The sequence below is a fragment of the Ambystoma mexicanum genome, chromosome 13, assembly GCF_040938575.1.
Source record: "Ambystoma mexicanum isolate Mex_15411 chromosome 13, UKY_AmexF1_1, whole genome shotgun sequence".
NCBI classification, from domain to species: domain Eukaryota; kingdom Metazoa; phylum Chordata; class Amphibia; order Caudata; family Ambystomatidae; genus Ambystoma; species Ambystoma mexicanum.
In genome coordinates this window covers 233906533-233934478 of record NC_090938.1, presented here as the reverse complement: position 1 = coordinate 233934478, position 27946 = coordinate 233906533, and the positions used below count along the sequence as shown (strand labels likewise).

The following is a 27946-nucleotide window of genomic DNA, read 5'->3' as shown; positions in this document are numbered from 1 at the left end:
TGGACTCATGCAGGAATGATTTCATCACACTCAGCCTTACAAGCAAGTACGCAGACAATATGCTGAGACACTCAAGTGCACCAGCAAACCAACCATATGAAGTAGGTAATGACTTGCCACATTACACCAAATGTTTGTAAGCAAGTTACAGAGTCCAGTTTAGAAAAGTAAAGTTAACTATCATTTTCCCTGACATAGTAACAGGGTTGATTCAGACATAACTCAAGATACACACCAAAGCTTTGAGTCTAGCAACGGTCCATTCACCACTGCCGACAGAATTCACGAATAAGCCCAGCAGCCTTTCACATACACTCGCACGAAAGGCATCAAAACACTATGCACGGATACTCACACTGGCAAATCAAAAGAAAGCTTAGAGTGTAAACCTGCACACATGAACAAATCGAGAACAGACGAAATATGAAACTCACGTGCACTGGCATGTTAAAGTAATCCGACTTAAAAGCATCTGCCATCTCTCCAAATGCACGGAGCGTGTAGTCCCGTGCTGCTTGTTCAAAACCAAATGCTTCCTGTGGTTTGCTGCACTCCTGTAATTAGAAGATGGAGTTAGACGTCTGGATTGGCAGTTTTCAATAATGAACTGTACCTCGCCAAATCAGAGCCCCACTCACTTTACCAAGGATGTTCCAGCAATGCTACTAAACATACATAATTAAATTTCTAATGCCCTTATTGTGCCTCCAGATTGGAAACACTCACAAAAGAGATCCATTATAGAAATGAGATATGGCACCTTGGGCCACTGTTGGGCAGTGCATATATGAAGATGTTGATATGTTAATCAGACTAAGATTAAGTTACATGGGTAAAATACTACATTTTACTCCTTTTTAGCAGCATTTCAAACTGGGTGCAGCACACTTATGAATGAAAAACCTTGCACTTTTTTGTAGCAAGCACAAATCCGCTATATGCTGGATGGTCTGCTAATACAGAAGCACCGCTTTCAAAACTAAGTTTATGGAGAAAATCTCTAACCGGCGGCCTCATTACCAAATTCTACACTAATGAAAAGTACAATTCAGGTGATCCAGTTCACAATCTGCTCTACTGTAAAAGAAAATCACATCGGATTAACGTCATGCAAGTTAAACTACTCAGAACTTTACAGTCAAGAAGCAACACTTCAAGGTTCATTTATTGATGAAGATGACAAATATTGCACCACCACTATGTTACTATTGATGCAAGTGCATCCATTTCAAATGAAGAATTTGCATTCATCCTGTATAAAAGGGATACACAGAACATGGGGCAGGGAGCTCGTGTTTAATCCAGCAAACCTGCATACGACTTCAGTCAAACTGAAAATGCCCTAGGAGCAAAGTTACAAAAAGGCACATCTGCCTAATCCTCAAAGTATTTGTTAGGAGCACCAGGAACTGTGGGTTGCCGCGCCTTCAGTCTTCGGTATTGAAGTGCACTAGCAGCCAGTCGGTAGAAACTTAGAGGCTCGTGGTGCCCTTTGTATGTGTCATGAGAAGTTGGTTTTTAGTTTTCACTCGTTCAGCGCGTGTGCCAATTTGTATATAGAGGTTTCCTCTTTAGTTTTCAGCTCAGGTGCATGAGGAATTGAGGTCCACAAAAGGTCTTAGTTTCATTTTTTGGTTTTATTCAATTGAATTCTTCAAATTGGAGTATCAAGCGGTGCCGACACGTGTTTCAACCTTACAGGTCTTTTTCAAGTCTACCAATATGCTTTTTGGGTACATGATAATGGATGGGTTTGTTGGAGTCGTGCATGGTGAGTATGATAGCCCAGTGTGGAGTATTAGATAATACATCTGAGCTGAAAACGAAAGAGGAAACCTCTATATACAAATCAGCACACGCGCCGAACGAGTGGAAACTAAAAACCAACTTCTCATAATCCTCAAAGTAGTCAACCTGCTTTGGTTACAAACTATTTCAATATGAGGAGCACAATCAAAGGAGGGACCATTGTGGGCCCCTGTCCATCCAAACAAATCAGCCCAATTGCTCTGTATTTTGAGATTCAGTACTTAAGAGCACTTCATATGCAAAAAAGATGCCAGATCAAATAGTAGCTTAGCATTTGAAATGTTAAATGTGGCTTTAAGTGGCATCTGATACTGTTTTTCTGAACCTTAAAAGCTGCAAACGGCGAGCATCCAAATTATGCATAAAGAAATGCACCAAACAGGCTAATGTGCAACTCATATTAGATGTTCAAAGAATAGATCAAAACTAAACAAAAAAGCGTTTTCACAGCAGCACATATATGATGCATTGTAATAAAAAAAAATGAATGTTATGCAAAATCTGCAACCACGCATTAGGAATACTGGATTTTCCCCAGACGAGAAAAGGTGAACGTGCTTCCCCACCCCCGTCCCTCCCACATACTGGTGTGAAAAAATTACATTTAAATCTAAGAAATGCACCTTGAATGCTTCACCTGTGCAAAATACTGAAGTACTGCATTAACCAATCTCTCAATTAATTGATGGTGGGTCGCATCCAGTAAGTAAAACAATAAACATTACATCCCCATTACTGATCCTCAAGTCACAAGGGAAAGGGGGCAGAACAAAAGATCTGAAGCAATCGCCTTTTGTCTATGAAATACACGATAGGGATAGCACTCTAAAATAATTTAGTTTTATTTCTGGTCTAACCAGTAATTTGGTTAGATACTATTTCAGAAACCTACAGAAATGACAGTATACAAACCAAACGCAATCATGCCATTCTTTGCTCATCCTCCCATCAGAGCCAGGCAGTGGTTGGATCTGGGAATAAAACTTGCCCCAGCATCACAGAGCCAGTGGACCACCTCTCCATTCATCCCTTTACCTGAGCCAGACACTTGGGGCACCTCCAGTCTCCCTTGGGAACATCTTGAAGAGGTGGGATCAGGCAGAACGTATGGTAACTGTCATCGCAGCCATCACACAGCAAGAGACGGTCCTCATCGTTCCCACTGCCACATATTAGGCACACATACAAATCCACCTGCAATATAGCACAGTGCCATTCACAAAAGGAAAGTCAGGTGTACTAGTTTAACATCTGGACCATGCCCCATCCCATCCAAAAAAAAGGCTGAAATTATTAGCTTTTATAGGGGTAAAATCAACAAGTTTGGCATCAGATCAGTCATGGACATCTGTCCTTTAACAGCTTTGATAGAGTTTAATAAGTCAAGTATCCTCTCAAATGCCTTTACTGAGTACATCAAATATGCGTGCTAAAGAAGCTACACACTCCAGTGAACAAACTCAATAGGGTGCTGACGATTGAAATCTAAGCAATTCACCAACGTACCTGTTTGATTCCTTAAGTGGGATCCCATGTGCATCATATCGGCAACACGAAGAAACAAAAAAGCAGTGATATCATGTCCCCACATGTTTAAATAACGACAGCACAGAGGTGCAAAGCAACAGATGGAAGGCAACATACATAGCCAAGCTATTGCAGAGGGTCAAGCTCAGGTAAAAAAAAAGGAAAACGTGCTGCAGGCTCGGGAGATTGCTTAGACTAAGGCAGGGTTTTTCAACCTATAGATGTAACCCCATTTTCCTTAAGAATGGTAATCAACAGCACTGTAAACTGCTGCTTAACATTAAGGACAAGTGGTCTTGCACTTAAGCTCACAATGCTCATCACTTTAGATGGCTCACAGTAAGGAGGGTGGGGTAGAACACAACAAATCAGGGGACAAATCAGGTTTGAAACTAAAAAAAAAAAAAAAATTACACAAAAATTAGGCTCATTGCTTTCCGATCAATAAAATGACCATTGTTGTCATAATTTAGAAGACCACTAGAGCACAAACAGCTGCAATGCAGCCAATTTAAAAAATATTTGACCGCAGCAGTCAGGAAGTTGGTAGTCATCAGTAGGCATGCATGGATTGTGGAAAGAATAGCCATAATCGGCTTGGTACTTGTTTTGCATATTTTTTTCTTAATCACAACAAAATCCAGGTCTTAGAAGTTACTAGATCCTCGTTTGACAGACCTTGTTTATGTATGCCAAATTGGCACAAGTCTACACATACTCCCACATTTTACAAAGTGACTGTCAGTGCCAAACCCAACTCACCACAGAGGTACCCTTCTTAGACCGTGGCTTCGGCTTCTCCAACTCAATCATTGCCTCCTTTTTCTCAATGGGCTCTTGTTTCACTGCAACACATACTTCCTTTTCTGTTGAAGGATCAGAAATAAATGGTTAACCGTGATAATGTACAAATATGCGTATTGTTTTGGTATCCTTTCACAACAATTACTGGTATGTAACAAGGTTTGCAGATCAGATAAACCGAAAACCGAGTACTATGGCAAACGTTTAATTCCCAAAAGGTTACAGTATAACTCTTGATTTAAGATGCGTAAGTGAGAGGGTGAGTGCGAGCATGGGCGTGGGAGGGTGCGTGCGTAAATGTGCGTGTAAGGAACAAGTTACTTAACTGTAACTGTTCTCCAGCATGGGTCTGGCATGGATTCACATGCTCATGAATATTCCCCATCATGCTGGGAATCCGCGGTAATGAAAAAAGAAAATCAGTATCAATTTCGTTTCTGATCTGTCTTTCTTAGTAGTAACCAATCACTGGTCTCTGGGTCATACTGCCCCCAGCCAATGACTGCCCTCTCCCTAAGCCCCGCCCCTGGCAGCCATCCTCAGATTTGGTAGCACGTAAAGTGGCAGTATGACCAAGTGAAGAGCCGCAGAGGGGTAGGAGGGAGGGTTTGCATGTGAATCCATGCCAGACCCATGCTGGAGAACAGTTACAGGTAAGTAACTTGTTCCTTCTCCAGCATGGGGTCTGGCATGGATTCACATCCTCATGAATATAAGAATACATAGCAGTGCACACAAGCACAACCACGGGAGGTGGCAAAGGCTCAATATTAAGCATCACATAAACTCAACATTAAGCAACTCTTACCTCCTCACCAGGCCCACCTTCAGGTGAACAGGTTGCGCAACACTGCTTAGCCGACTCTGGACTCCTCCCTGGAATCCCTGTAGACGCAGTAGAATCTCGTGAAGGTGCGAGTCGACCTCCACGTAGCAGCCCTGCAGATGTCCAGCAGGGTCACACCAGACAGGAACGCCGTAGTAGCAGCGATCACTCTGGTTGAATGGGCTCTGGGACGGGCAACAGTCGGTTTGCCAACCAGTGACAGTGCATGATACAGCCAGAGAGCCATCTGGAAATGGAAGCCTTCGAGAGGGCCTTCCCTTGGTTCAAAGGCCCAAAGTTCACAAACGGCTGTGATGTCTCCCAAAAACTCTTTGTGCAGTCCACGTAGAACTTCAGTGCTCTAGCCACATCCAGCGAATGCCAAGTCTTCTCAGCCGGCGACAGGAAGAAACCTGGTAACACCAAGGGCTCGTTGACATGGAAGTACGACGGCACCTTGGGCATGAAGGAGGGGTGCATACTCTGCACTACCCTCGTCTCGTGGAATGTCAGATATGGAGGCTTACAAGAGAGGGCCTGATCTCTCCCACTCGTCGTGCGGAGGTGATGGCCACAATAAACGTGGTCTTCCACGATAGGAACTTAAGCGGTGCCGAATCCAAGGGCTCGAATGGCAGACTCATGAGCCTGGTCAGCACCACATTGAGCTCCCACGCCGGGGCAGGAGCCTTCACTGGCAGGAACGAGCAGAACAGTCCTTTCATGTACTTCTTCACCAGGCGATGAGACCACAGCGACTACCACCCCCCCCCCGGAGTTCTGGTGTAGCGGGAGACAGCCGCCAGATGTATTTTTAATGGAGGCATGAGCCAGCGACAGCAAGTACGGCAGCACTTGAGGGGCCGTAATCCGTAGAGGGTTGATCTTCTGTGCATGGCACCAGACAGAGAACCTCTTCCACTTATCTCCATAGCACTTAAGAGTCGAGGACGCCCTGGCCTTTGCAAGCACCTCCTTGCAGTCTGCCGGGATAGCATAGCCTCCAAACTCTAGTGCTGCAGGAGCCAGGCCTGCAGGTTCAGCAATCCCAATCCCGGGTCGTGATGTAGAAGGTCCGGGAACCATATCTGCCTCGGCCACACCGGTGCAACGAGGATCACCCTGCACCGGAACCATCTGAGTTTACTGATGAGTCGCAATGACAACGCATACAGGAACAGGCCGTCCCAGGCAAAAGGAGAATGCATCGGCCATGCTCCCCGGTTGGGGAAACCTGCTGGCGAACCTCTGGCACATGGTGTTCATCGCCGTCGTGAACAGATCGATCTGGGGATTGCCCCACCGTCAGAATAGCCGATCCACTTGATCCTGCCGAAGCTTCCACTCGTGGCAAGAGCGCAGCTCCCTGCTGAGTGAGTCAGCGGTGTTATTTACTCCTGCCAGATGAAAAAAGGTACCAGGAACATCCCAAGCGACGGCCCAGTGCCACAGATCCTGCGCTTCCTTGGATAGGGCTGGGGATCTGGGGCCCCCCTTCTTCCAGATGTAGAACATTGTGGTGGTGCGGCCAGTGAAGACCCGTACCACTTTGCCCTTGAGGGACGGAAGGAAAGACCTGAGGGCCCAGAACACGGCCTGGAGCTCCAGGACGTTGATGTGCAGGGACCTCTCCTCTGGGAGCCAAAGACCTCTTGCGTGGAGATCTCCGGTGTGCGCTCCCCACCCCTCCAGGGAGGGGGTCAATCAGTTTCCTAGTGCGCTGGGGTCTGAAGTCCATGCCCGCCGTGAGATTCGTGCGGATGCCCCACCACCGGATCGCTTGACGGAAAGTCTTGTTGAGGGAGATCTTGTCTTCAAAACTTCCCGCCACTTGCATCAAACAGGCGTCGAACTCCTGCAGTGGCCGAATCCGCAACCTGCACAGACGCATGAGGTAGATGCACGTTGACATCATGCTGAGCAGGGACTTGATGGACCTCACCCTTCCATGGTCAACAGTCGTTGCACCTTGCCTAGGATGGCCTTCGTCCTTTCCTCCGACAGCGAGGCCAACCGCACCCTTGTGTCAAGTCTGGCTCCCAGGAACAGGGCGTCCTGCGACAGTACCAAGCGGGACTTCGCAAAGTTGATCGAGAATCCCAGTTCCCTGAGCAGGCGGACGGTCTTCACTGTGTGGTCGACGGCGAGTTCTCTCAACTTTGCTCGGATGAGCCAATCGTCCAGGTAGGGGTATACATGGATCCCCTGCAGGCGCAGCCACCGGTGCCAGGCACTTGGTAAAGACCCTTGGCGCTGACTTCAACCCGAAGGGCAGGGTCTTGAACTGGTAGTGCCGCCCTTGGACCACGAAAACGTAGAACTTTCGATGTCCTTTGTGTACGAGGATGTGGATGTAGGCATCTCCCAAGTCCAGTGACGATAGGAAGTCGCCTTCCTCCAGCTGTCCCTGCACATGCTGAAGGGTAACCATCCGGAACCTCTAGGATTTGATGCATTTGTTGAGGCAGCAAAGGTCTAAGACGGGCCACCAGCCGCCTGTCTTCTTTCGGACGAGGAAGTACCGTGAGTATACTCCGGAGCCTCTTTGGGACAAGCTCTATCGCGCTCTTTCTCAGCATGGCTCGTACCTCCAGAAGCAGCTGTGGAACGTGGTTCTCTTTCCTGGCCACAGGTTGGAAACGGGGGCACTTCCTTTGGAGCTCCAGAGTGTGCCCGTGGGCCAGGGCATCCAGCACCAAACGTTTGGTGGAGATGACTCCCACAAGTTCGCCAGCCACCTCCCTCTGGGGTGCTCAGGTGGGGGCACGACATCACAGCCGGTTGTCCTGTTTCGCAGAGGTCTTGCTTCCCTGGGCACGTTGGCAACGACGACGGTATCCACCGGCCATGCTGCAGCCTCTGTAAGCTTCCTGCGATGAGGTAACGTGCCGATTGGGGGTACAACAAGGAACTGCCGCTGAATCCTTTGAAGGCACCTTGAGATTTGCCTCCGGATGTCCGAAAGGATGGTCATCGCTGATTGAGTGCCCAAAGCACGGGTCGTCTCGGTGTCCGCCTTGATGGCTTGCAGTGACACGTTCAATGCTTTGCCAAAAGGTTGTTTGTCGAAGGGCATGTCCAGTACCCTGGTCTGCACGTCCTAACAGAAGTTGGTGGCCCTGAGCCAACTGCACTGGCAAACGCTGTTGCCCATCTGACAATTCAGTATCGGCGATGTCTGTAGCTACCGTGATGGCGTGATCCAAAGCCACCTTGCCCTCTTGCAGGATTTCCAGGGCTTCCGCCCTCTTGTCGTCCGGAAGTCCAGGATAGGAGCGATTTTGAACCACAGCTCCCCATCATAGCGGGCCACGATCGCGAGGGTGTTGGTCGCCTTGATGGTCATTGCCGCTGACTAGATGACCCGACGTCCCATGGCATCTAGCTCCTTTCCCTCGCCGTCTGGCGGGGAAGTGGTAGATGACGCTGTTGCCCCTGCTGCTTTCTTCTTGGCTGCCACGCAGACCACTGAATCCAGGGTCAGTTGCGCCCTGAGGCACATGGGAGCGGAGTCCAGAAAACAGTACTTCTCGTACCGGTCTCTCTTCACAGGGGCCGTGGACGGGTTCTTCAAAAGGGACAGCCCTTAGTCCCATATATCGTCCAACAGCGGGACCGAGTATGGTTTTCCTCTTGGCTTCCTGTCGTTGGTAAAGAAATCCTTCCTTCTCCTGTTCCTCGGGGCACCGCTGGAAGATCTTTGAGGCCCTGGCGATCATGGCGTGAAAGGAGCCAATTTCTAAGGAGGGGACGCCCGGGTGGGAGGCGACGGGAGATCCATTCTGTCGTCACCACTTTCGTCAGTACGCGTCATTGCTGTGTCAGTCTCGTCCCTTGGCGGAGGAGTTGGAGGTGAAGGATGGAAGCGAGGGGGGAGGATTGATCATCTCCGCTTGTTTGGAGGGCTCCGTCGGCCAAGGCGCCATTGGATCATCCGCTGGGGGCAAGGGCAACCTTGTCTGTACCTCTGTACATAGGGTCTGCAACGCCATCAAGATTGCTCCTAAATGGTCCTGCGGCGTAGGCATCGGTTGGAACGTGGGTGTCAGCTGGGGCGTGGTGTCCTCCGTTTCCTCCACGGCCCGCCGCTCCTCATCGGCTCCGTCGCTCTCTACATCAGCTTCATCAGGATCCTTCCCGGATAGCTTTGAAGCCAGACAGCTCATCCTCAGAGGAGGTTATCTTAGTTCCTCCTCCTCCTCCTCCTCCTCCTCCAGTTCCTCCTCCTCCAGTTCCTCCTCCCCCAGTTCCTCCTCCTCCTCCAGTTCCTCCTCCTCCGGCTGGAAAGACTATTCCCTCCGGGTTGGCAGGGAAACTCTAGGCCCGGAAGTAGTCTCCACTGGGGTCGCCCCCGCAGGATTCGCCAGGGCCACCGCGACTCCCTCAATCGAGGCCTTAGCCGGGTGGACCAGGGCCTTCATGACCTTGGATTGGAGGCATCTGAGGCCTTCACCGTGGGGGGGGGCAACCGCCTCACCTCCCACCTCACACCCCCCCAACCCCCGATGGCTTTCCCCATCGGGATCAACCGGGGCTTCTCCCGAAGCTTACCCGGGTTCTCAGACTTCCTTTTCATCAAGCCGGAGCGTTGGCTCGTGGTTGACGGCGTCAGTCACATCACACCCTGCCTGGCAGCCGAGGAGCCTGAACCAACGGCGCTCCCAGTGCCCCTGGACTCGCGGTGCTTTGCCTTTTGTTGGGCCCCAGTCTCCTGAGCGCCCTCAAAGGTCTTAAAAGACCTCTCGAGACTTCTTCTCACCTGCTACTGGGCTCTTAGCCTCCAGCGAGTCGACGGTCCTTCATGGTCCGAACGGACATGTTCTTGCAAAACGCACAGTCCTCCACGTGCGACTTGTCGGCGTGCAGGCAGAGGCACCGGGAGTGTTCGTCCTCCTTAAAGACGTTCTGCCGTCCACATCCTGGGCAGTTCCTAAACAGCTTGGATCCAGTGAGCGTCGAGTCTCCTTTGTCCTGGGCCATGTCCAACGCGGGGTAGGCCACAAAGATCTTTCAAAATCTTCCAAGAAGTGGAATTTGACAAAAACTCGCCCTTGAGGGGCGTAGAAATTTCCGAAACGGGTCCCTGTTAATCAGAAGAAGAATCTGTGGAGCTTGAGGCTCGAACTGACCGAAAAAATAAGAGTAAACTCTTTGAAAAAACTCAATACGCAGTAAAAGCTAGAGAGTTATGCACAAGGGCTCCCAACACTTGAAATTGCAGTAAAAATCTGAAGATGGCTGCCAGAGAAGGGGCTTAGGTAGAGGGCAGTCATTGGCTGGGGGCAGTATGACCCAGAGACCAGTGATTGGTTGTTAGGAGAAAGTGCAGAAAGTAAACAGATTTTTTCTTAACCGAGGATTCCCAGCTTGATGGGGAATATTCATGAGCATGTGAACCATGCAGACCCCATGCAGGAGAATGCAGGTCTTGAGATAATCTGCTTAGAATCACATGCTGTGCATCGACTAGCGAACAGTACCCGGAGTTGGAGGTGGCTTGTGAGAAGGAACAGTAGTGAAAAGATGTCTTAGTACTGCTTGTCCCACGTGAGAACCAGACCTAGAATGAGAGTCTAGGCAATAGCATTTTGTAAAAGGTGTGTACAGAACTCCAGGTTGCCGCTTTGCAAATGGACTCTAGGGGAACATTTGCAAGGAATGCTATGGAAGCCCCAGTAGAGCCTGCTCTAGGCTTGAAGGGCAGTTCTCACTTTGCAAGAGCGTAGCAGTGTGATGCATTTGACAATCCACCTTGAGATAGCCGATTTAGAGACAGGATCCCTTCTCTACCAGCTGCCACTGAAACGAAGAATTGGTTTGTTTTCCTCAGTGGTTTTGTTCTTTTCCAGGTAGAACATGACTGCCCTGCGCACATCGTGTGTGCAGGCTTCTTTCGGCCATGCTATCGGGATTCTGGAAAAAGGTAGGAAGTTCAATCGATTGGTTTACATGGAACTTCAAAATGAATCTGGGATGCGTGCACAGAACTACCTTATCCCTGTGGACTGTAACAAAGGGGTTGAGAACAGAAAGGGCCTGTAGTTCACCAACCCTTCTGATAGAAGTGATAGCCACTAGGAAGGCCGTCTTATACGTAAGGTCTTTTAGACTTGCTTTATGCATTGGCTCAAAGGGAGACCCCATGAGCCTGGTTAAAACCACATTAAGATACCATCCAGGAGCTGGGTGAGAAATGGGAGGATACATTCTTTTATCCCCTTCTATAAAGGCCATAATCACCGGTATCTTCCACCGCGAAACCTTTTGTTGCGACGTGGTGTATGCTGAAAGAGCAGCCAGATGAACCTTTAGGGAATTGAATACCAACCCTGTGTCCAACAAATGGGTTAGTTATAGCACAATGTGAGTGGGTGAGCTATCGATGGGATCGACGCCCTTGGTATTACACCAGATAAACCGTTTCCATTTGCTGACATAGCAATAACGGGCGTTAGGTTTCCCTGACCATGTTATTCAGAGACCGTTCTACCTGGCGGCGTAGTCTTGGCATTGGGCGTTTTCCTGATTTGTGAACAGGTCGATCTCTGGTACGCACCATTCTGCGAAGACTTTGGACATGATGTCTTCGTGCAGACGCCATTCTTATTATATGGGCAGAGGGAAACCTCTGCTGAGCACATCTGCCAGAAGATTGAGTTCCCCTGGAACATGTTGGGACAACAGAAACATCTTGCGTCTGAGAGCCCATATCCAAATGTTTTGGGACATCTTGGATAGCCCTGTAGTGTGAGTGCCCCTGTTTGTTAGGTAACACATGGCTGTAGTGCTGTCTGTTAGAATCAGCACTGTCTTCCCTTGTAGTTGCATCTGAAAAGCATTTAATGCCTTGAACACAGCTAATAGCTCCAGTAAGTTTATATGGTTGGACGCTACTTGTGGGGACCACACTCCATGCGTCATCTGCTGAAGCAGGTGAGCCCTTCCACCCCGTGAGAGAGACGCGTCTGTCCTGAGAGTGGCTTCTACTGCAGGAGTGGTGAAGGTTTTCCCCTTCAGAAGGTTTTCACTTGACCACCACAGCAGATCGAGAACGAGGGCTGGTGAGACAACAGATCTTCCCATTGTCCGCTGGCCTGACACCACTGGCTGTTGAGCCACTCTTGCATGGGACGCATGCGCAGCCGTGCATGGTGAACCAAGTATATGCAGGACGCCATCATCCCTAGCAAACGCATGGCTTTGCATACCGTCACCTCCCAACTGGCTACATATTGAGGGATCTGAAAAAGCATGTTCTGAATCCTCTCGGAGGGGAAGATGAGGCCGTCTTTCGTCCGAATTAGAGCCCCCAGAAATTGTTTTATTTGACTGGGGACTAGACTGCATTTTTTCTTGATGGAGAATCCCAGACTGAACAGGTGGTCTACAGTCCTTCGGGTGGTCAAAATGTGTCGTACGAGTCCCCTGTTATGAGCCAGTCGTTGAGTCAATGGTAAACCGGGACGGATAGTCTGCACAGGTGCGCTGCTGCCAGTACCTTGGTAAAGACCCTTGGCGCCGAGGCTGTGCCGAAGGGGAGTACTTTGAATTGGTAATGCCTGTCCTCTATCATGAACCTTAGATATTTCCTGTGCACTGGCAACATTGAAATATGAAAGTATGCATCTTTCATGTCCAATGTTGCGATGTAGTCCCCTGTTTCAACAGTAGGATCACCTCCTGTAGTGTTACCACGCGAAACCTGAGGTTTTATGAATTTGTTCGCTGGGCGCAGGTCTAGAACAGGGCGCATGGTGAGGTCCTTTTTGGGTACAAGGAAGTACACTTAATAAATACCCCCGTTTACCTGAAAAATAGGGACGGCTTCTATGGCGTCCTTTCACCAGCAGCGCTTCCACCTCTTGATTCAGGATCTCCAGATGGCCCGGTGAGAGGCGCAGTGATCGCGCTGGTCTGAATTGTGGAGGTGGAACAAGTTACTTACCTGTAACAGTTGTTCTCCAGCATGAGTCTGGCATGGATTCACATGCTCATGAATATTCCCCGTCGTCAGGCTGGGAATCCTCGGTAAAGAAAATATCAGTATCAGTTTCGTTTCTGATCTGTCTTTCGTAGTAGTAACCAATCACTGATCTCTGCGTCATACTGACCACAGCCAATGACTGCCCTCTACCTAAGCCCCGCCTCTGGCAGCCATCTTCAGATTTGGTAGCACGTGAAGTGGCAGTATGACCAAGTGAAGAGCCGCAGAGGGGTAGGCGGGAGGGTTCGCATGTGAATCCATGCCAGACCCATGCTGGAGAACAACAGTTACAGGTAAGTAACTTGTTCCTTCTCCAGCATGGGGTCTGGCATGGATTCACATGCTCATGAATATAAGAATAAATCGCAGTACACACATGCACAACCACGGGGGGTGGCAAAAGGCTCCACATTAAGCAATACCAAAAAACTCAACATTAAGCATCTCTTACCTCCTCACCAGGCTCACCTTAAGCGAACAGGTTGCGCAGCACTGCTTGGCCGACCCTTGACTCCTCCCTGGAATCCCGATCGACGCAGTAGAATCTCGTGAAGGTGTGCGTCGACCTCCACGTAGCAGCCCTGCAGATGTCCAGCAGGGGCACGCCAGATAAGAACGCCGTAGTAGCAGCGATCGCTCTGGTCGAATGGGTTCTCGGACGGCCTGGCAGCGGTCGGTTAGCCAACTGGTGACAGTGCATGATGCAGCCGGAGAGCCATCTGGAAATAGAAGACTTGGAGAGAGCCTTCCCTTGATTCACAGGTCCAAAGTTCACGAACAGCTGTGATGTCCTCCGGAAACTTTGTGCGGTCCACGTAGAACTTCAGCGCTCTAGCCACATCCAGCGAGTGCAAAGTCCTCTCGGCCAGCGACGAAGGAGACGGGAAGAAAACCGGTAACACCAAGGGCTCGTTAAGATGGAAGTCCGACGGCACCCTGGGCATAAAGGAGGGGTACGTCCTAAGCACCACCCTCGAGGCATGGAAAGTCAAGTACGGTGCTTTGCAGGAGAGGGCCTGGATCTCTCGCACTCGTCGTGCGGAGGTAATGGCCACCAGGAACGCAGTCTTCCACGACACAAACTTCATCGGTGCGGAGTGCATCGGCTCGAATGGGGGCCCCATGAGCCTGGTCAGCACCATGTTAAGTGCCGGGGCCGGGGCCTTCACCAGCGGGAACGACCGGAACAGTCCTTTCATAAACTCTTTTACCAGTCGATGGGACCACAGGGACGTCCGTCCTGTGATTCTGGTATATCTGGAGATCGCCGCCAGATGAATCTTAATGGAGGCATGGGCCAGCCCAGCCTTTGCCAGCAATAGCAGGTACGGCAGCACTTGAGGGGCCGTAATCCGTAGGGGGTTGATCTTCTGTGCTCGGCACCAGATAGAGAACCTCTTCCACTTATGACCGTAGCATTTGAGAGTCGAGGACGCCCTGGCCTTTGCAAGAACCTCTCTGCAATCGGCCGGTATATCGTAGCCTCCAAACTCTAGCGCTGCAGGAGCCAAGCCTGCAGGTTCAGCAACGCCGGGTTGTGATGGAGGATGGCGCCTCCTTCTCTGGAGAGAAGGTCCGCGTCCGCCAACATCTTGATGGGAGGGGACGTTGACAAGTCCAGAAGGTCCGGGAACCAGATCTGCCTCGGCCACGCCGGTGCAACGAGGATCATCCTGCACCGGGACCTCTTGAGCTGGCTGATGAGTCGAAGCAGCAACGGCAACGGAGGGAACGCATACAGGTATAGGCCGTCCCAGGGGAACGAGAACGCATCGCCCATGCTTCTCGGCTGGGGAAACCTGCTGGCGAACCTCTTGCACTTAGAGTTCGTTGCTGTTGCGAACAGGTCGATTTGGGGTTTGCCCCATCGTCGGAAGAGTTGATCCACCTGATCCTGGCGCAGTTCCCACTCGTGACACGCGCGCAGCTCCCTGCTGAGCGAGTCGGCGATGGTGTTTTTCTCCTGCCAGGTGGAAGGGAACCAGGAACATCCCCTGGGCGACCGCCCAGTGCCACAGATCCTGTGCCTCCTTGGATAGGGCTGGGTATCTGGTGCCTCCCTGCTTCCGTATGTAAAACATTGTCGTGGTGTTGTCCGTGAAGATCCGCACCACCTTGCCCTTGAGCGACAGGAGGAACGATTTGAGAGCCCAGAACACGGCTCGGAGTTCCAGGTCGTTGATGTGCAGGAGCCTCTCCTCCGGGAGCCAGAGGCCTCTTGCGTGGAGATCTCCGATGTGGGCACCCCAACCTTCCAGGGAGGCGTCCGTCGTCACCGTCTCCTGGTACGCCGGCGTCTGAAAGTCCTTGCCCGCCGTGAGGTGCGCTCGAACGCCCCACCACTGAATCGCCCGACGGAACACCTCGTTGAGGGGGACCCTGTCTTCGAAGGTGACCGTCGCCTGCATCCAACGGGCGTCGAGAAATTCTTGGAGAGGGCGCATCCGTAGTCTGCAGAGGCGCACCAGGTAGATGCAAGAGGACATCATCCCCAGGAGGGACTTGATGTACCTCACCCTGGCCACGTCCGTGTCAAGCAGGCGCTGGACTTTGCCTAGGATGGTGTTCGTCCGTTCTTCCGACGGGGCCGCCAGGCGCCTCACTGTATCGAGCTTCGCTCCCAGAAACAGGGCCACCTGCGACGGCACCAGGTGGGACTTTGGGTAGTTTATGGCGAATCCCAGGTCTGTGAGTAGCTGGACGGTCCTCGCAGTGTGTTCGACGGCGAGTTCCCTCGTCCTTGAGCGGATGAGCCAGTCGTCCAGGTAGGGGTAGACGTGAATCCCCTGCAGGCACAGCTGCACCGCCACTGGTGCTAGGCACTTGGTAAAGACCCTGGGGGCCGACTTCAATCCGAACGGCAGTGCTCTGAATTGGTAGTGGCGTCCCTGGACGACGAACCTGAGGAACTTTCTGTGACTTTTGAGGATGGGAACGTGGAAGTATGCATCCTCCAGGTCCAGCGACGATAGAAAGTCGCCTTCCTCCAGCTGTCCCAGTACGTGCTGGAGGGTGACCATCCTGAACTTCTGTGATCTGATGTATTTGTTCAAACGACGAAGGTCCAGGATGGGGCGCCAGCCGCCCGTCTTCTTCCTGACGAGGAAGTACCTTGAGTATACCCCGGAGCCTCTTCGGGACAAGCTCGATGGCGCCTTTCCTGAGCATCGCCCGTACTTCCAACAGCAGTTGCGGGACGTGATTTTCCTTCCTGGCCACAGGTGGAACGTGAGGGCACTTCCTCAGGAATTCGATAGAGTGTCCTCTTGCCAGGGCATCCAGCACCCAACGGTCGGTGGAGATGGACTTCCACACGCCGACAAAGTTCGTCAGCCGGCCTCCCACCGGGGTGCTTCGGTGGGGGCCCGAGACCACGGCCGGTTCAGTCCTGCTTGGAGGTGGTGGCCTTGCCGCCCTGGCCACCTTGCCGATGGCGGCGAGACGCTCCCTGCTTGCCGCGACCCCTGTAGGCCTCCTGAGACAAGGAGCGTGCCGCCTGGCGGTAGGACGACGAGCCACCGCTGGATCCCTTGGAGGCACCCTGTCTGCCTCCGGAGCTCCGAAAGGGCCGTCGTTGCTGAAGGGCTCCTAGGGCGCGTGCCATCTCCGTGTCCGTTTTTATGGCTTGGAGGGATTCGTCCACTGCCTTCCCGAAAAAGTTGCTGCCGTCGAGCGGCATGTCCAACACCCTGGTCTGGACGTCCTGACGGAAGTCGGTCGCCCGGAGCCAACCCCGTCGTCGTAGGCAAACACCGTTGCCCAGCTGGCGGAACCCGGTATCGGCAATATCGGTTGCCACCGTTATGGCGTGGTCCGACGCCACCTCGCCCTCTTGCAGTATTTCCAGGGCCTCGGACCTCTTGTCGTCCGGCAGGAAGTCCAATATGGGGGCCAGCTTAAACCAGAGCTCCCTGTCGTAACGGGCCACGATCGCCAGGGCGTTGGCCGCTTTGATCGTCGTCGCCGCCGACGAAATGACCCGCCGCCCCATGGCGTCCAACTTCTTTCCCTCGCCGTCCTGCGGGGAATTCGACGTCGAGGCTCCTGACCCCGCTGCTTTCTTCTTCGCCGCCGCCGAGACGACCGAGTCTGGCGTTGGCTGGGCCCTGAGGCACAGGGGAGCGGTTTCGGGGACCCGGTACTTCTTCTCGTACCGGTCCCGTTTGGCTGGTGCTGTTGAGGGGTTCTTGAGAACCGACAGGCCCTCCTCCCAGATGTCATTGATTAGGGGCACCGCAATGACCGTCTTCCTCTTGGCCTCCCAGCGCTGATAGAGGAAACCTTCCTTTCCCTGCTCCTCCGGGCAGAGCTGGAACAATTCGGACGCCCTGGCGATCATGGCATGGAATGAGCCAATCTCGTCGGGCGGCGAGGCCCGTGCGACGGGAGACCTGAGACCCGTTTCGTCGTCGTCGTCGCCCTCAGAATCCGTCGTCGAGCCCAGCGCACCGTCATCTCCCGACTCGTGGGAGTATGAGGAGGGAACTGTAGGCCTTACGGGGGCGAGCGGAGGAGAGGGTTGGGTCCTCCGTCGTTTGTTCTGAGGACTTCCCGACGGGCCAGGTTGCGGGTCCTCCGGCCTGGGTCGTGGGAATCTCGTCCTTATCTCAGAGCATAAGGACTGGATGGCAGACAAAATGGCTGCCAAGCCATCCTGGGGCCTAGGATCTGGCTGCGCCGGAAGGGAAGGCCGCTCTTCCTCACCATCCTAGTCTTCCTCGGTTATGTCCCGAGGATCTTCCTGACGGGATCGAACCTTCTCGAATTGGACTTCGAGGTTCCTCACGGCCTCGGTCAGTTCCTCCTCCGAGGCTGACTCCGAGCTCGAGGAGGGCACCGTGCCCCCCCCCTCGCTTCTTCCATCATGGCAGCCACGACGATGGGCTGAAAAGAGGATTCCCTCCTCGGCGGCAGGGAAACTCTAGACCCGGAGGCGGTCTCCGCTGGCGGTGTCTCTGCCGGCTTGGCCAGAGTCGCCGCGATAGCCTCAATAGAGGCCTTCGCCTGCTAGGTAGTGGTCTTCACCACCTTAGGTGCGTCCCGGGCCCTCTCCTTCGGGGGAGGGGCGACGCCCCGCTCCCCCTCTTCCGAGATCGGACGGGGCTTCTCCCGAAGCTTACCCGGGGTCTCGGACTTTCTCTTCCCCGAACCGGAGCGTTGGCTCGTGGTTGACGGTGCCGGGGAAGGTGCGCCCTGCCTGGCGACCGAAGAGCCCGACCTTTCGGCGCTCCCGGAGCCAGCGGACTCGCGGCGCTTGGCCTGGTGTTGGGCCCCCATCGCCGGGGCGCCCGCACAGGACTTAGAAGCCGGCTCGGACCCTTTCTTCTTCTCACCCGTCGAGCCCTTCTCCAACCAGCTTTCGAGACGGGATCGACGGTCCCTCATGGTCCGCTCCGACAAGTTCTTGCAGAACTGGCAGTCCTTTTCTACATGAGTCTTGTCCCCATGAAGACAGTAGAGGCAACGCGAATGTTCGTCTTCCTTAAACACATTCTGTAGCCTGCATCCAGGGCAGCTGCGAAACAGCTTGGGTCCGGGCGACGAACTCGCATCCTGGGCCATCTCGAAGTAGGCCGCAAATCTTCTGGAATCCTCCAAGAAGTTGATTCGACGAAATCTTCACCCTTGAGAGGCGTAGGAAAATCCTGCAACGGGTAGCCGTTAACGGGAGTAGAAACGGTGGAGCTTGAGGCTCGATTAACCGAAAAAATGTGAAAATTCACCTGAAAAAGCGCAAAACACCCAGTAAAAGCTCGAGAGCTAAGCACGAGGACTCCCAACACTTGAACGTGCGGTAAAAATCTGAAGATGGCTGCCAGAGGCGGGGCTTAGGTAGAGGGCAGTCATTGGCTGTGGTCAGTATGACGCAGAGATCAGTGATTGGTTACTACTATGAAAGACAGATCAGAAACGAAACTGATACTGATTTTTTCTTTACCGAGGATTCCCAGCCTGACGACGGGGAATATTCATGAGCATGTGAATCCATGCCAGACCCCATGCTGGAGAACTGGCGAATTGCATGCAGTACACGCGGGCAACCGTCTTTATGACCCACTGGTCTGAAGTTATCCCCTCCCAAGACATGAGGAAAGCTGTTAAGCAGCCCACGACTCGGGTGACATGGGAGGGGACCTGGATCTGATAGTCATTTTTGACCAGAGGCTGCGGCTCCTCTAGGAATTGGGCCTCTACCTCTGTCTTTGCTGCATCGCTGACCCCTTGGTGCGTAGTATGCGGGGCTTCCTGATGTTTGTCCAGTATTAAGGTTTCCTGTGCCATAGTTGTTCTGACTTACATGGGACTGCCCTCGAAAGGACCCACGAGAATTACCTTGTCACGATGCCTGCCCCCGGAAAGCCAGACCAGGCCCAGCAACCCCGGAAGCAGGCATCATGCCACTTGAAGCATGCCCAAAAACCCCAGTTAGGGGCTATTTGGCTACAGTCCTGGCGCCATGGGCGCCAGGCTCATTACAGATAACTTACCTGATGCAGACCATTCTGCATACCTACCTGATGCAGACCATGCTGCACGAAGCCACAAGCCAAATGAGGCTTAGAGGGACTATTTTACCTCAGGGACTCCTTTCCTCTCGGGTGGGGCTGTGGAAGAATACTTACCTGGAACTTCTTCCAAGGCTATTTAAGCCACACCCGGACAGCCACACGTGCTTCGCGTTATTCTGCGTGCTGCAGCGCAACGCTCACCATGTCTTCAGCAGCTCCAGTCTTCAGCCACGCCCGCGCTTCAGCCCTGGAACACCTGGAACAAGAAAAGGAGAAGAGATCAGAACAGAACCCTTACCTGAATCCTTGATCCAGCACATCGTCGATCTGGAAGAGAAGCCTTCACAGTGCCTCGCAGCGCCGCGCTGAACTCACCATCCGGGGCTGCATTCCTTTACTCCATCGCAAACCCAGCATCTTCCAGGCCATTCTTCAACACCTGGGGGAGACAAGAACAAATAAGTAAGCAAGGACAATACAACCTAACCCCAAAGACTTACCTGATTTACCACAGGGGGGTACTCACCTCATTTCGGGTCGGCGCAGTTAATTCTGCATCATCGCTGTACCCCGGCCCCAAAGGGGAGAACCACAATAGACTTACCAGGATCTTACCAATTGCCACTTGGAACTCTTCTAGTGGTTTAAATCTGCAACCTGCAAGGAATCTGGCAGAGTGAAGATCAGACTTTTGAACTCTTACGAACGATTGGACTTTTGAGTCAATACTGGAACTCGCCAATTCCTCCACGCCAGTGAAGTAACTGGTCGTCTACGCGCCCCTGCGCTCGACGCAGGATGGAGAGCTCATCTTTCCAAATCATCAGGTGAGATTAAGAGGGGACTTCAGGAGTGTTCTGTGGGCAGACGAGGGGAGTGGGAAGGCGGGTTAACGCTCAGATTACGGGAGGTTAATTCCCCTTCTCCATTGCAGAAAGATATTCGTACGAGTCCAACAAACAAAGCTAAGTGGGTCTGTCCAGTCTGTCATCTCGGCTCTACATGTTACTCTGATGGAAGCAACAGCGGGCCAGTCCAGATCGACGCCCCCGTGGGAATCAGGTGAGCGTAACATACCTCCCCTCTGGGGAGAAGGTCATGGAGTAATTTGTTGCAGGGACTTAAGAGTCTCATGCTCTTTTCTGGCTGTTTCTAGGGCTTCATCGACAGCCTTTCCGAAGAGGTTAGTTTCTTCAATGGGTTTACTGGATGAGCGGCCTGTGTCTCAGGCTTAAACCCTGAGGTATGAAGCCAAGCGGGCCTCTTAAGTAAATTTCCCTGAGCCAGAGACCTGCCTGCTGTTTCAGCCATGTCCAGAGTGTTCTTCATCACATTCTGGTTCACTTGCCTGCCTTCGGCCACAATAGTGAGAAGCTTGAACCCGATGGGCTCTGGGACCTCCTGGAGACCTTCCTGTACTAGGTTCCATTGAACGTCAGCATAACTCGCCAGCAACATAGTGTTATTCGCTATGCGTGTGGTATATGTGGCAGCCGAGGTAACCCGCTTACCCAAGGCATACAAACTCTTGGATTCTCCATCTGGAGGTGCCTCCCCCGTAGTAAGCAGTACTCCTGCCCGTTTCCGGGTGGTAGTTACTACCAGGGAATCGGGGGTGGCGTGCCCTTTAATGCATTTAGGGTCCGACGGAGCTGGCCCAAATAACTTCTACTCTTGGGTTCACTGCCCGGGTCCGAGCTCGTGACACCAGGGAGAGAGCCCAATCTTCTCTTAATAGAATTAAGGAGGGGAATAGCCTGGCTGGGGGGTGGTTATCCTTAAGAATGTCTTCTACAAAGACCTGCTCAGGCACTGCCTCTTGAGTAGTGATTTGAAAGTGATCTGCCCCCTTCGTTAACAAGGCATTGAAGGCCATTTGGTCATCTACAGGTGAGGCCTGGCAAGTCGGGGTGGACGGAGGAGAATCCAGGTACAGAACATCAGTGTCCTGATCTTGTTGGGGGAGCGTCCATGGGTCCCTCACCACTTGCTGGGTTTCTTCCCAATTGTCCGTGGCATCCACCTGGTCCTCATTGTAGCCCTGCATGAAGGAAGGTTCTTCACTGTAAATATCCTGATAAGTATCCATTTGAATGAGGTCTTCATGATGAAGGGCTGATCCTCTTGTAACTGAAGCAGATTTAAGATTAGGTTCTCCACAAGATCTTTTCGGGGAAGGATGTTCAGAAAAATAAATAATGTTTTCAAGACGATCCATGGACCATTCAAATTTCTCCCTTGTCCGCTTAGGGAAACTGGAAGGGCCTACGGGTGGAAAAACGCTGTCTTCCTCCCCTTAACGCCGAAATTTGTCCCTCAGGGTGTTGGAAAGAGGCTCTTCACTGTCCTCATAATTATCGCGAGAATCTGGGCACCATGGTGCATCTATAGATTTGTCCGCGGCGGCCCCATGTTTTTCGACGGAATAGGAATAAGCCCAACCGTCGAAGTAATTCCAGCGATTGTGTTAGATTTCCGCCGAATCAGCGTGAGATAGTAGTTCCGAAGGTCTATCGGTAGATTTACCACCTACCGCGGCATCAGAGGGCCTAGCGGTAGGTTTTTCACCTTGAGGCCTAGTCGTAGTTTTTGGGCCTACCAGGCCTTTCGGGACCGTTGGAGGGTCGAAATTCCGCGCTTCGACTTGTAAACTTGATTTAGGGGTAGCGCACTTGTTTAATTTGGGATGCCCAGTCAAACGCTGCTGCGGATGCGAGGAAGACTTTGGATCTGAACGATCCAAGGAATCCCCCGAAATATTCGAGGGCCCTGCTGGCGCTTCACCTTTTTCGACATACCCGTCGAAACAGGTAGAGGGGTTGTGTGTTTAGTGTAATGTCTTTGTACGCCCGTGTCGCCGGGTGTTGTCCCTAAAACGAGACCAGAGTGAGTCCTTGAAGAGTCTGGTACGGGCGTGGCGGACCTAGAAGTGTTCTCCTCGAGGTCCATCACATCCGCAACAGTGCCCCCATCACTTTTGGCAGGTGTGGCGGTGGGAGAGAGGGTTCCGCCCTCGACAAACCGTACGCGGCGCTCCTTAAGGGTTTTAGGCCGAAGGAGTTTACAAGCCGCACACCGCTTCTCATTGTGATCCAAGGGGGAAGACAGGAGTTGCACGTCCTGTGCTCGTCCTTCCACGGGTATCTGACCATACACTTAGGGCAGAACCTGAAAGGAGTCCTTTCCGTAGCAAAAGGGAAAGATGACCAGACCCAGAGGGGTAAAGAGGAAAGATAACGGAAATGTGGCCACCCCGGCCCCACTCTCCCTACTTTAAAGGCCGGCAGGAGGGCCCAGCCACGTCGATGCTTCAGCCGCCGGATCTTAGGTGCTGAAATCCACCGCCGTAGACAAGTCCCACATAGTCTTCACCAAAGTTGTTCTTGCCGTTGAAATGACTCAAGGGGGAATAACAGACAAGTCGGTTTAGGATAAACAATGTCGCTTATGTAAGAGCTCTGCTATAGGGCAACCAGTTATCTGGGTGGAAGAAAACAATCTGATGGACCTCGACGCGCGAGGGATTTTGGGTACACTACACGTCACAATAGGGATAGGAAGGCCTTTTTCAGTGTGTTGCAGTTGAAAAACAATTGAGTTACAGAAGAAATCTCAGAAAGGCGAGGCTGCACCAAGATGCCAAGGTCTTATCAGACTGGGATGAGCAGTCATTAGTTACAATCATGTGAAAGAATGAAACTCCTGTTCAGAAGACATGGACGAAAGCAAGGAAGACATCAGAAATGCATTTAACAAGAGAAAGTTAAATGCACCAGAGCTCAAATTTGTGGTCTTCATTCAGTTGGAGGGATGAACTGGACAAACATGACGAACCACACCTACGCAGAGGCGCGGAGCGTGCCACCAACTCATGAATTCTCTGGGGCAAGGAACATTTCCAAGGCCAAGTTCAAAGCCTTAAATGACGTGCAGACCAATGAGGTGATATGCTAATTGGTGGGACGCTATGGTTATGACCAGCTCACCACTAAAGGCCCTATAGTTTGTGTAACCAATGGGACATTGTGCATTTAGTGACGTTCATAGTGACCTGTTTTAGGGGTGTGCTTAGTCGTCCCAAGCGACGTTGAAGAGCCTATAACTTTCTTAGACTAGTATGGAACGTATACCTAGATGTTCCCCTTAAGCCTATCACATTTGCCACTAGGTTTTTGTAGTTTGCAACGGAGGTTGACGTCAGCAGTGATGAGTTAGAAGTTTATAAAAACATATCTTTTATAACAATGAGAGATATGCTGAGACGTCCGTTGTACTCCCTGTTTCAGATAATTGATATTAAAACAGTGAACTTTGCCAACTAGTTTTGATGTTTTAGTATCTTCTGCATCCTCATTCACCTCAAAGTAGTGCTACCTCTCCTTAAAAGGCTGGGTCGTCTGTCCAGGTTCAAACCCATCAGAAACCATTAGAAATTTAAAACGAGGCAAAGGGGTTAGAGCGTGCACACCAATATTATTCACCAAATGCAAAGGTGACTTATTAACTAGGACAATGGACATTAATATATCACTGGAACATTTAGAGCAATACTGAGTTTTAGTGTAATAAGGAAATGATGAGGGAATAAAACTATGGTTTACAAATATTCTTAAGCAGGTAAGTACTTTTTGAAACCTCCACTGCAAAGTAAATTAACCCTTTCCTGGGGGAAAAAGAGCACAAAGTCAGAGGTAAGAAGAGTCTTTCAGGGAGCCAGGACATCCAATGTTAGTTGACAAACGCCTAGGTGAGCTGAAGCACTTCTTGCAGTTAGGTAAAAAGTCTTGCACCATGTTTTAGAAGTCTTTGTAAATACATTAAATCACTGTAGGGCCACAAGCTGGGAGGTTTGTGAGGGGCAAAGCTGCAAGCAACTCTGCAAAGGCAACCGAGACAAGTCTCAACTGAGAGCTAGCAAGGCTACACAGCAAGAGGGAAGTCCCCTTCGTTTTACCGTACCTTTGGTTAGAAGAAATTGGTTCCAGCTAGATCCTTTTCCTGTGTAGGTCTGCAGATAACGGTTGTTCCTGGGCCTCAGTCGTGGGACAAGAGGGATGACGTCTGGGGACTCCTGCACTACGAATTGAAGGTCGGCAGCAGCAATGGGCAAACTTCAGATCAGCAGCATTTCGCGGTTTCAGCTTCTCGGGGCTCTCGCAAACAGCACCACTGCAGTTGTTGGATACCACTATGGACTTTCCTCGCATCTGGGGTCCAGCACTCTTGGTGGCTCAGTCTTGATTAGTCCTGCTTCGTGGGAGGGAGTCTAAAGGATCTTCCTGAGCTCGGGTCCGACTTAAAACTATGCACTCAATTTTGGTGATACTCCTTAATTGACCTCCGATGTAGAGGGTTATGAGGGGGCTGGTCGCAAGATTTTTTTTAATGCTGGGGGGGTACTGCCCGAGTTAAGTTAGGGGTTGCCAAAGAGGGTTGTATTCACCTTTGCACACATTGTGGTAAGGGGATGAATTGGGCCACTGCGTTGTCTCCCATTAGGTTTGACAAAATCTTTGTCTACTTAGGTTTCTTGTGTCTATTTAGAAGTGTTAGGCAGCCTTTAAGAGCAGGTCATTGAAGAGGATCTGTTATCTACCGGTGAGTCTGCCACCGGTGGGTCTGGCGACAGTATGATGTAAACGTCTTCCTCGTTGTCATAGTGGTCGACCTCTATGTTCCCCTTGTTAGGGAGAATACTCAAAAAAGTGCTAATTCCCTTCACCTTAGAGACCCCCAGCAACTTTGCTGGATTTTGAGGACTTGATTTTTTTACCTGGTGAGAGTGACCCCTTTTCCCCACTCATGTATTTTGATGTGTTTTACCGTTGTGTTTTCTTTGGTTATGGAGTCTAACCAACTCCATCTTTTACAATTGTGTCACTGCACATTCAGTGCAGTGACACAGTGAAGGCTTTGATTTCCCAAGGCTTAAATACCTTCTCTGTGATCAACTACTGTTTCTCAGAACAGTAGAGAAAAATGGACTTCATTTAGCCCTGTAAATGTCTAGACCCAGCACACCCGATCTTACAATAGAGTGCTGGAGGGGTTACATAGTATCCCTTATGTCTAGTTACTCATGGAACAGTCAAATGTTACCCTTTCCTCTCAGAATGGCTTTTGGCAGTGGTTTTACAACGAACAGCCATGATTTTTCCCGACTGAACTATTCTTAGCTTCGGTAATGTTAAATTGCGGGAGCCATCTTTTTCAAGATGGCGCCCAGCCATCGTTGCTAAAATGGTTTCCGGTCTTTTATCGCCATGTCTTTGTGGAAATCCTTCTAGAGTTTCTCTGCGTGCCAAACCAGGTTTGGTCTCTTTGTTCATTCGCCTTTGGCAGGCAACAGGAGTGAGGAAGGTGCCCAAAACACCCTGTGCTTAGTCTCCTATGAGACCCAAATGCACTCTGTGGTGATTGGCCGGTTGACTGTCCAGCAAGGACAGCCACCCTGCTGGGTGAGTGGCAGCTTGGCTGGAATGAATGGGAGCAAATTTGTTAAAAGGCGAGTCTCGTGGCTTGGCAGGCAGAGTCGACCACTGGAACGAAGGAAACGAAGAAGAGCTTGAAGAGGACGGCTGATGCAACTCCTGAACTGTTGGTTTGCCCGGTGAAGCCCTGCTGCAGGTCCAAATCGCCAAGTTTGCATTGACAGAGAAGCCCTGCTAAGGACGACTTCTCCCCTTGAGTGGATAGGACCAATCCACTACTAATCCACCTGGCCACCTATCTCAGAGCTGGTTGCATTTCCTCAGAGTGCTGCAGGAACCTATAGAGCCAGGGAGAGGGACTCCAGATTGTGTGCGTTGCTTGTAAGATGGCCTCTGGACTCCCGTGACGTCGGACAGACTGAGCTTGACCCTCCTCAGTTTAGTGCAGGACCTCAGAAGCCAGGACAGTCCACCTTGACCGCCAGGACCAGCGTTGTTACGAGTGCGGTAGCTGAAATGCGAAACAGCCACTGAAATTGAAGTTTGCCAGAGCAAGCTTTGACCAGTCCCAGCACAGGAGTCCAACATCCTCCCTCTTGTCCCCACGACTGATGCCCAGGAACAGAGTCATCAGCTGCATTTTTTTCTTCATTGTAAGGTACTGTAAAACAAGACGGAGAGAACTTACCTCTCACTGTGAAAGTGCTTGAAACTTTTGCAACTCACAGGCCCAATCAGCTGATCACCCAACATATGATTCTTTTTACAAATTACTTTTCCGTTTAACTACCAGAACTGCTTTATCCTATGCAAGACTCTAGCCTTGCCTATTGAATTGACTCTTCTGGTGAAATCAAAGTATTTGCACTGTCTAAGAATAATTGTAGTCTTTCATGTTTTGATAACCTTTGCCTTTTACTTACTTTTTAAAGAATGTACAGTATTGAAGTATATTTTTGTGTTACTAGGTGATTTCCTCCTGAGTGTTTTATAATTGAACCTGTAAATTGTTATATAAGAAACCTTGATACCTGCAACTGTCAATCTTTGTTTAACTCCACTACAGCTCACATTTCCCTTCTTGAGATAAGCCTAGCTGCTCAACACGCTACCAAAATGGTGTAGTACAGACATTTACCAAAGGTTGGTTTGCTTACACCTGTAGTCATAGTTGTGTGCAGTGTTCCAAGAGGGTACTGCATACAAACTTTGCCTAACACCCCTGATCCTCAGAATCTGTATATGCTCCAGTCTCCTGGAATATTTGGTTGGGGTCATAGTGTTCAAGCAGGCCTGTGTCCTGCTGAGAGGGGCTGCTTGTAGGGTTGTCTGCATGGGCCCTTTTGGCGGGGGGTTGGGACAGTGCCGCCCCCACTAGCTTGTGGTGTGTTCTGGAGGTTTTCTAGAACTTTAGAATGGCTGTCGAAAAAGTTGGCCAGAGAGGACATGTGCCTTATGACCCTGTCCATTTCCTCTGGAGACCACTGCGAAGAACTTGGGACAGTGGGGGGTGTGGGAGGCAGTTCAGAGGTAGGCTGCCTCTTGTGTTTAATAGCCTCCGATATGGTCAGCAGCCCTTGGGCAATGGTCTTTCTCCCTAGGGTATTTGTGGGATTTTGACCTTTGGGGTTTCAAAGTCCGAGCCTTCAGAAGTGTATCTGGGACAGGTTTCTTACTGAGATTAGACATTTTTGACGGCCGAAGGGATTTTGCCAATTTTGACGTGTCTGTCTACTGTTGCATATCGGTGTGTGAACGGGCTGGCTTCGCGTCTTTTGATGTTCGGCTTTCGGCTGTGGTTTTGGGCACGGCGTCCGAATCAGACTTATCCCTCGACTTCTGGGCAATCTCCTCACGACAGGCCCCTGAGGACAGGGGTGGACCTTCCCCTTGACACCATGTGTGGCCTTTTAGTCCGTGTTGACGTCTAGTTATGGCCGTGTGCTTAGTGTGGGGAATCTTGTCTGTGCTGGAGCCGCCGGATGTCATCCCTGTAACAAAGTAGCTGGCCTGTCTGTGGGGTCAGGGCCTTGCGTGTGGGAATCCCATATGTCCC

The 27946-nt window shown here is 51.2% G+C and overlaps 1 protein-coding gene across 3 annotated transcripts in view; it reads right to left on the bottom strand.

The window, feature by feature from the left end:
• Positions 1–27946, bottom strand: part of KDM5B (lysine demethylase 5B) — a 1291824-nt gene that overhangs the window by 902080 nt on the left and 361798 nt on the right. For 2 of the 3 annotated variants that reach the window (XM_069633695.1, XM_069633693.1), the window contains 3 exons: positions 4099–4202; positions 2845–3003; positions 435–554 (listed from right to left, as the gene is read on the bottom strand). In XM_069633695.1, the coding sequence (XP_069489796.1) occupies positions 435–554; positions 2845–3003; positions 4099–4202 (383 nt within the window). The remainder of the gene's footprint in view (positions 1–434; positions 555–2844; positions 3004–4098; positions 4203–27946) is intronic. The other variant, XM_069633694.1, reaches the window with a different exon arrangement.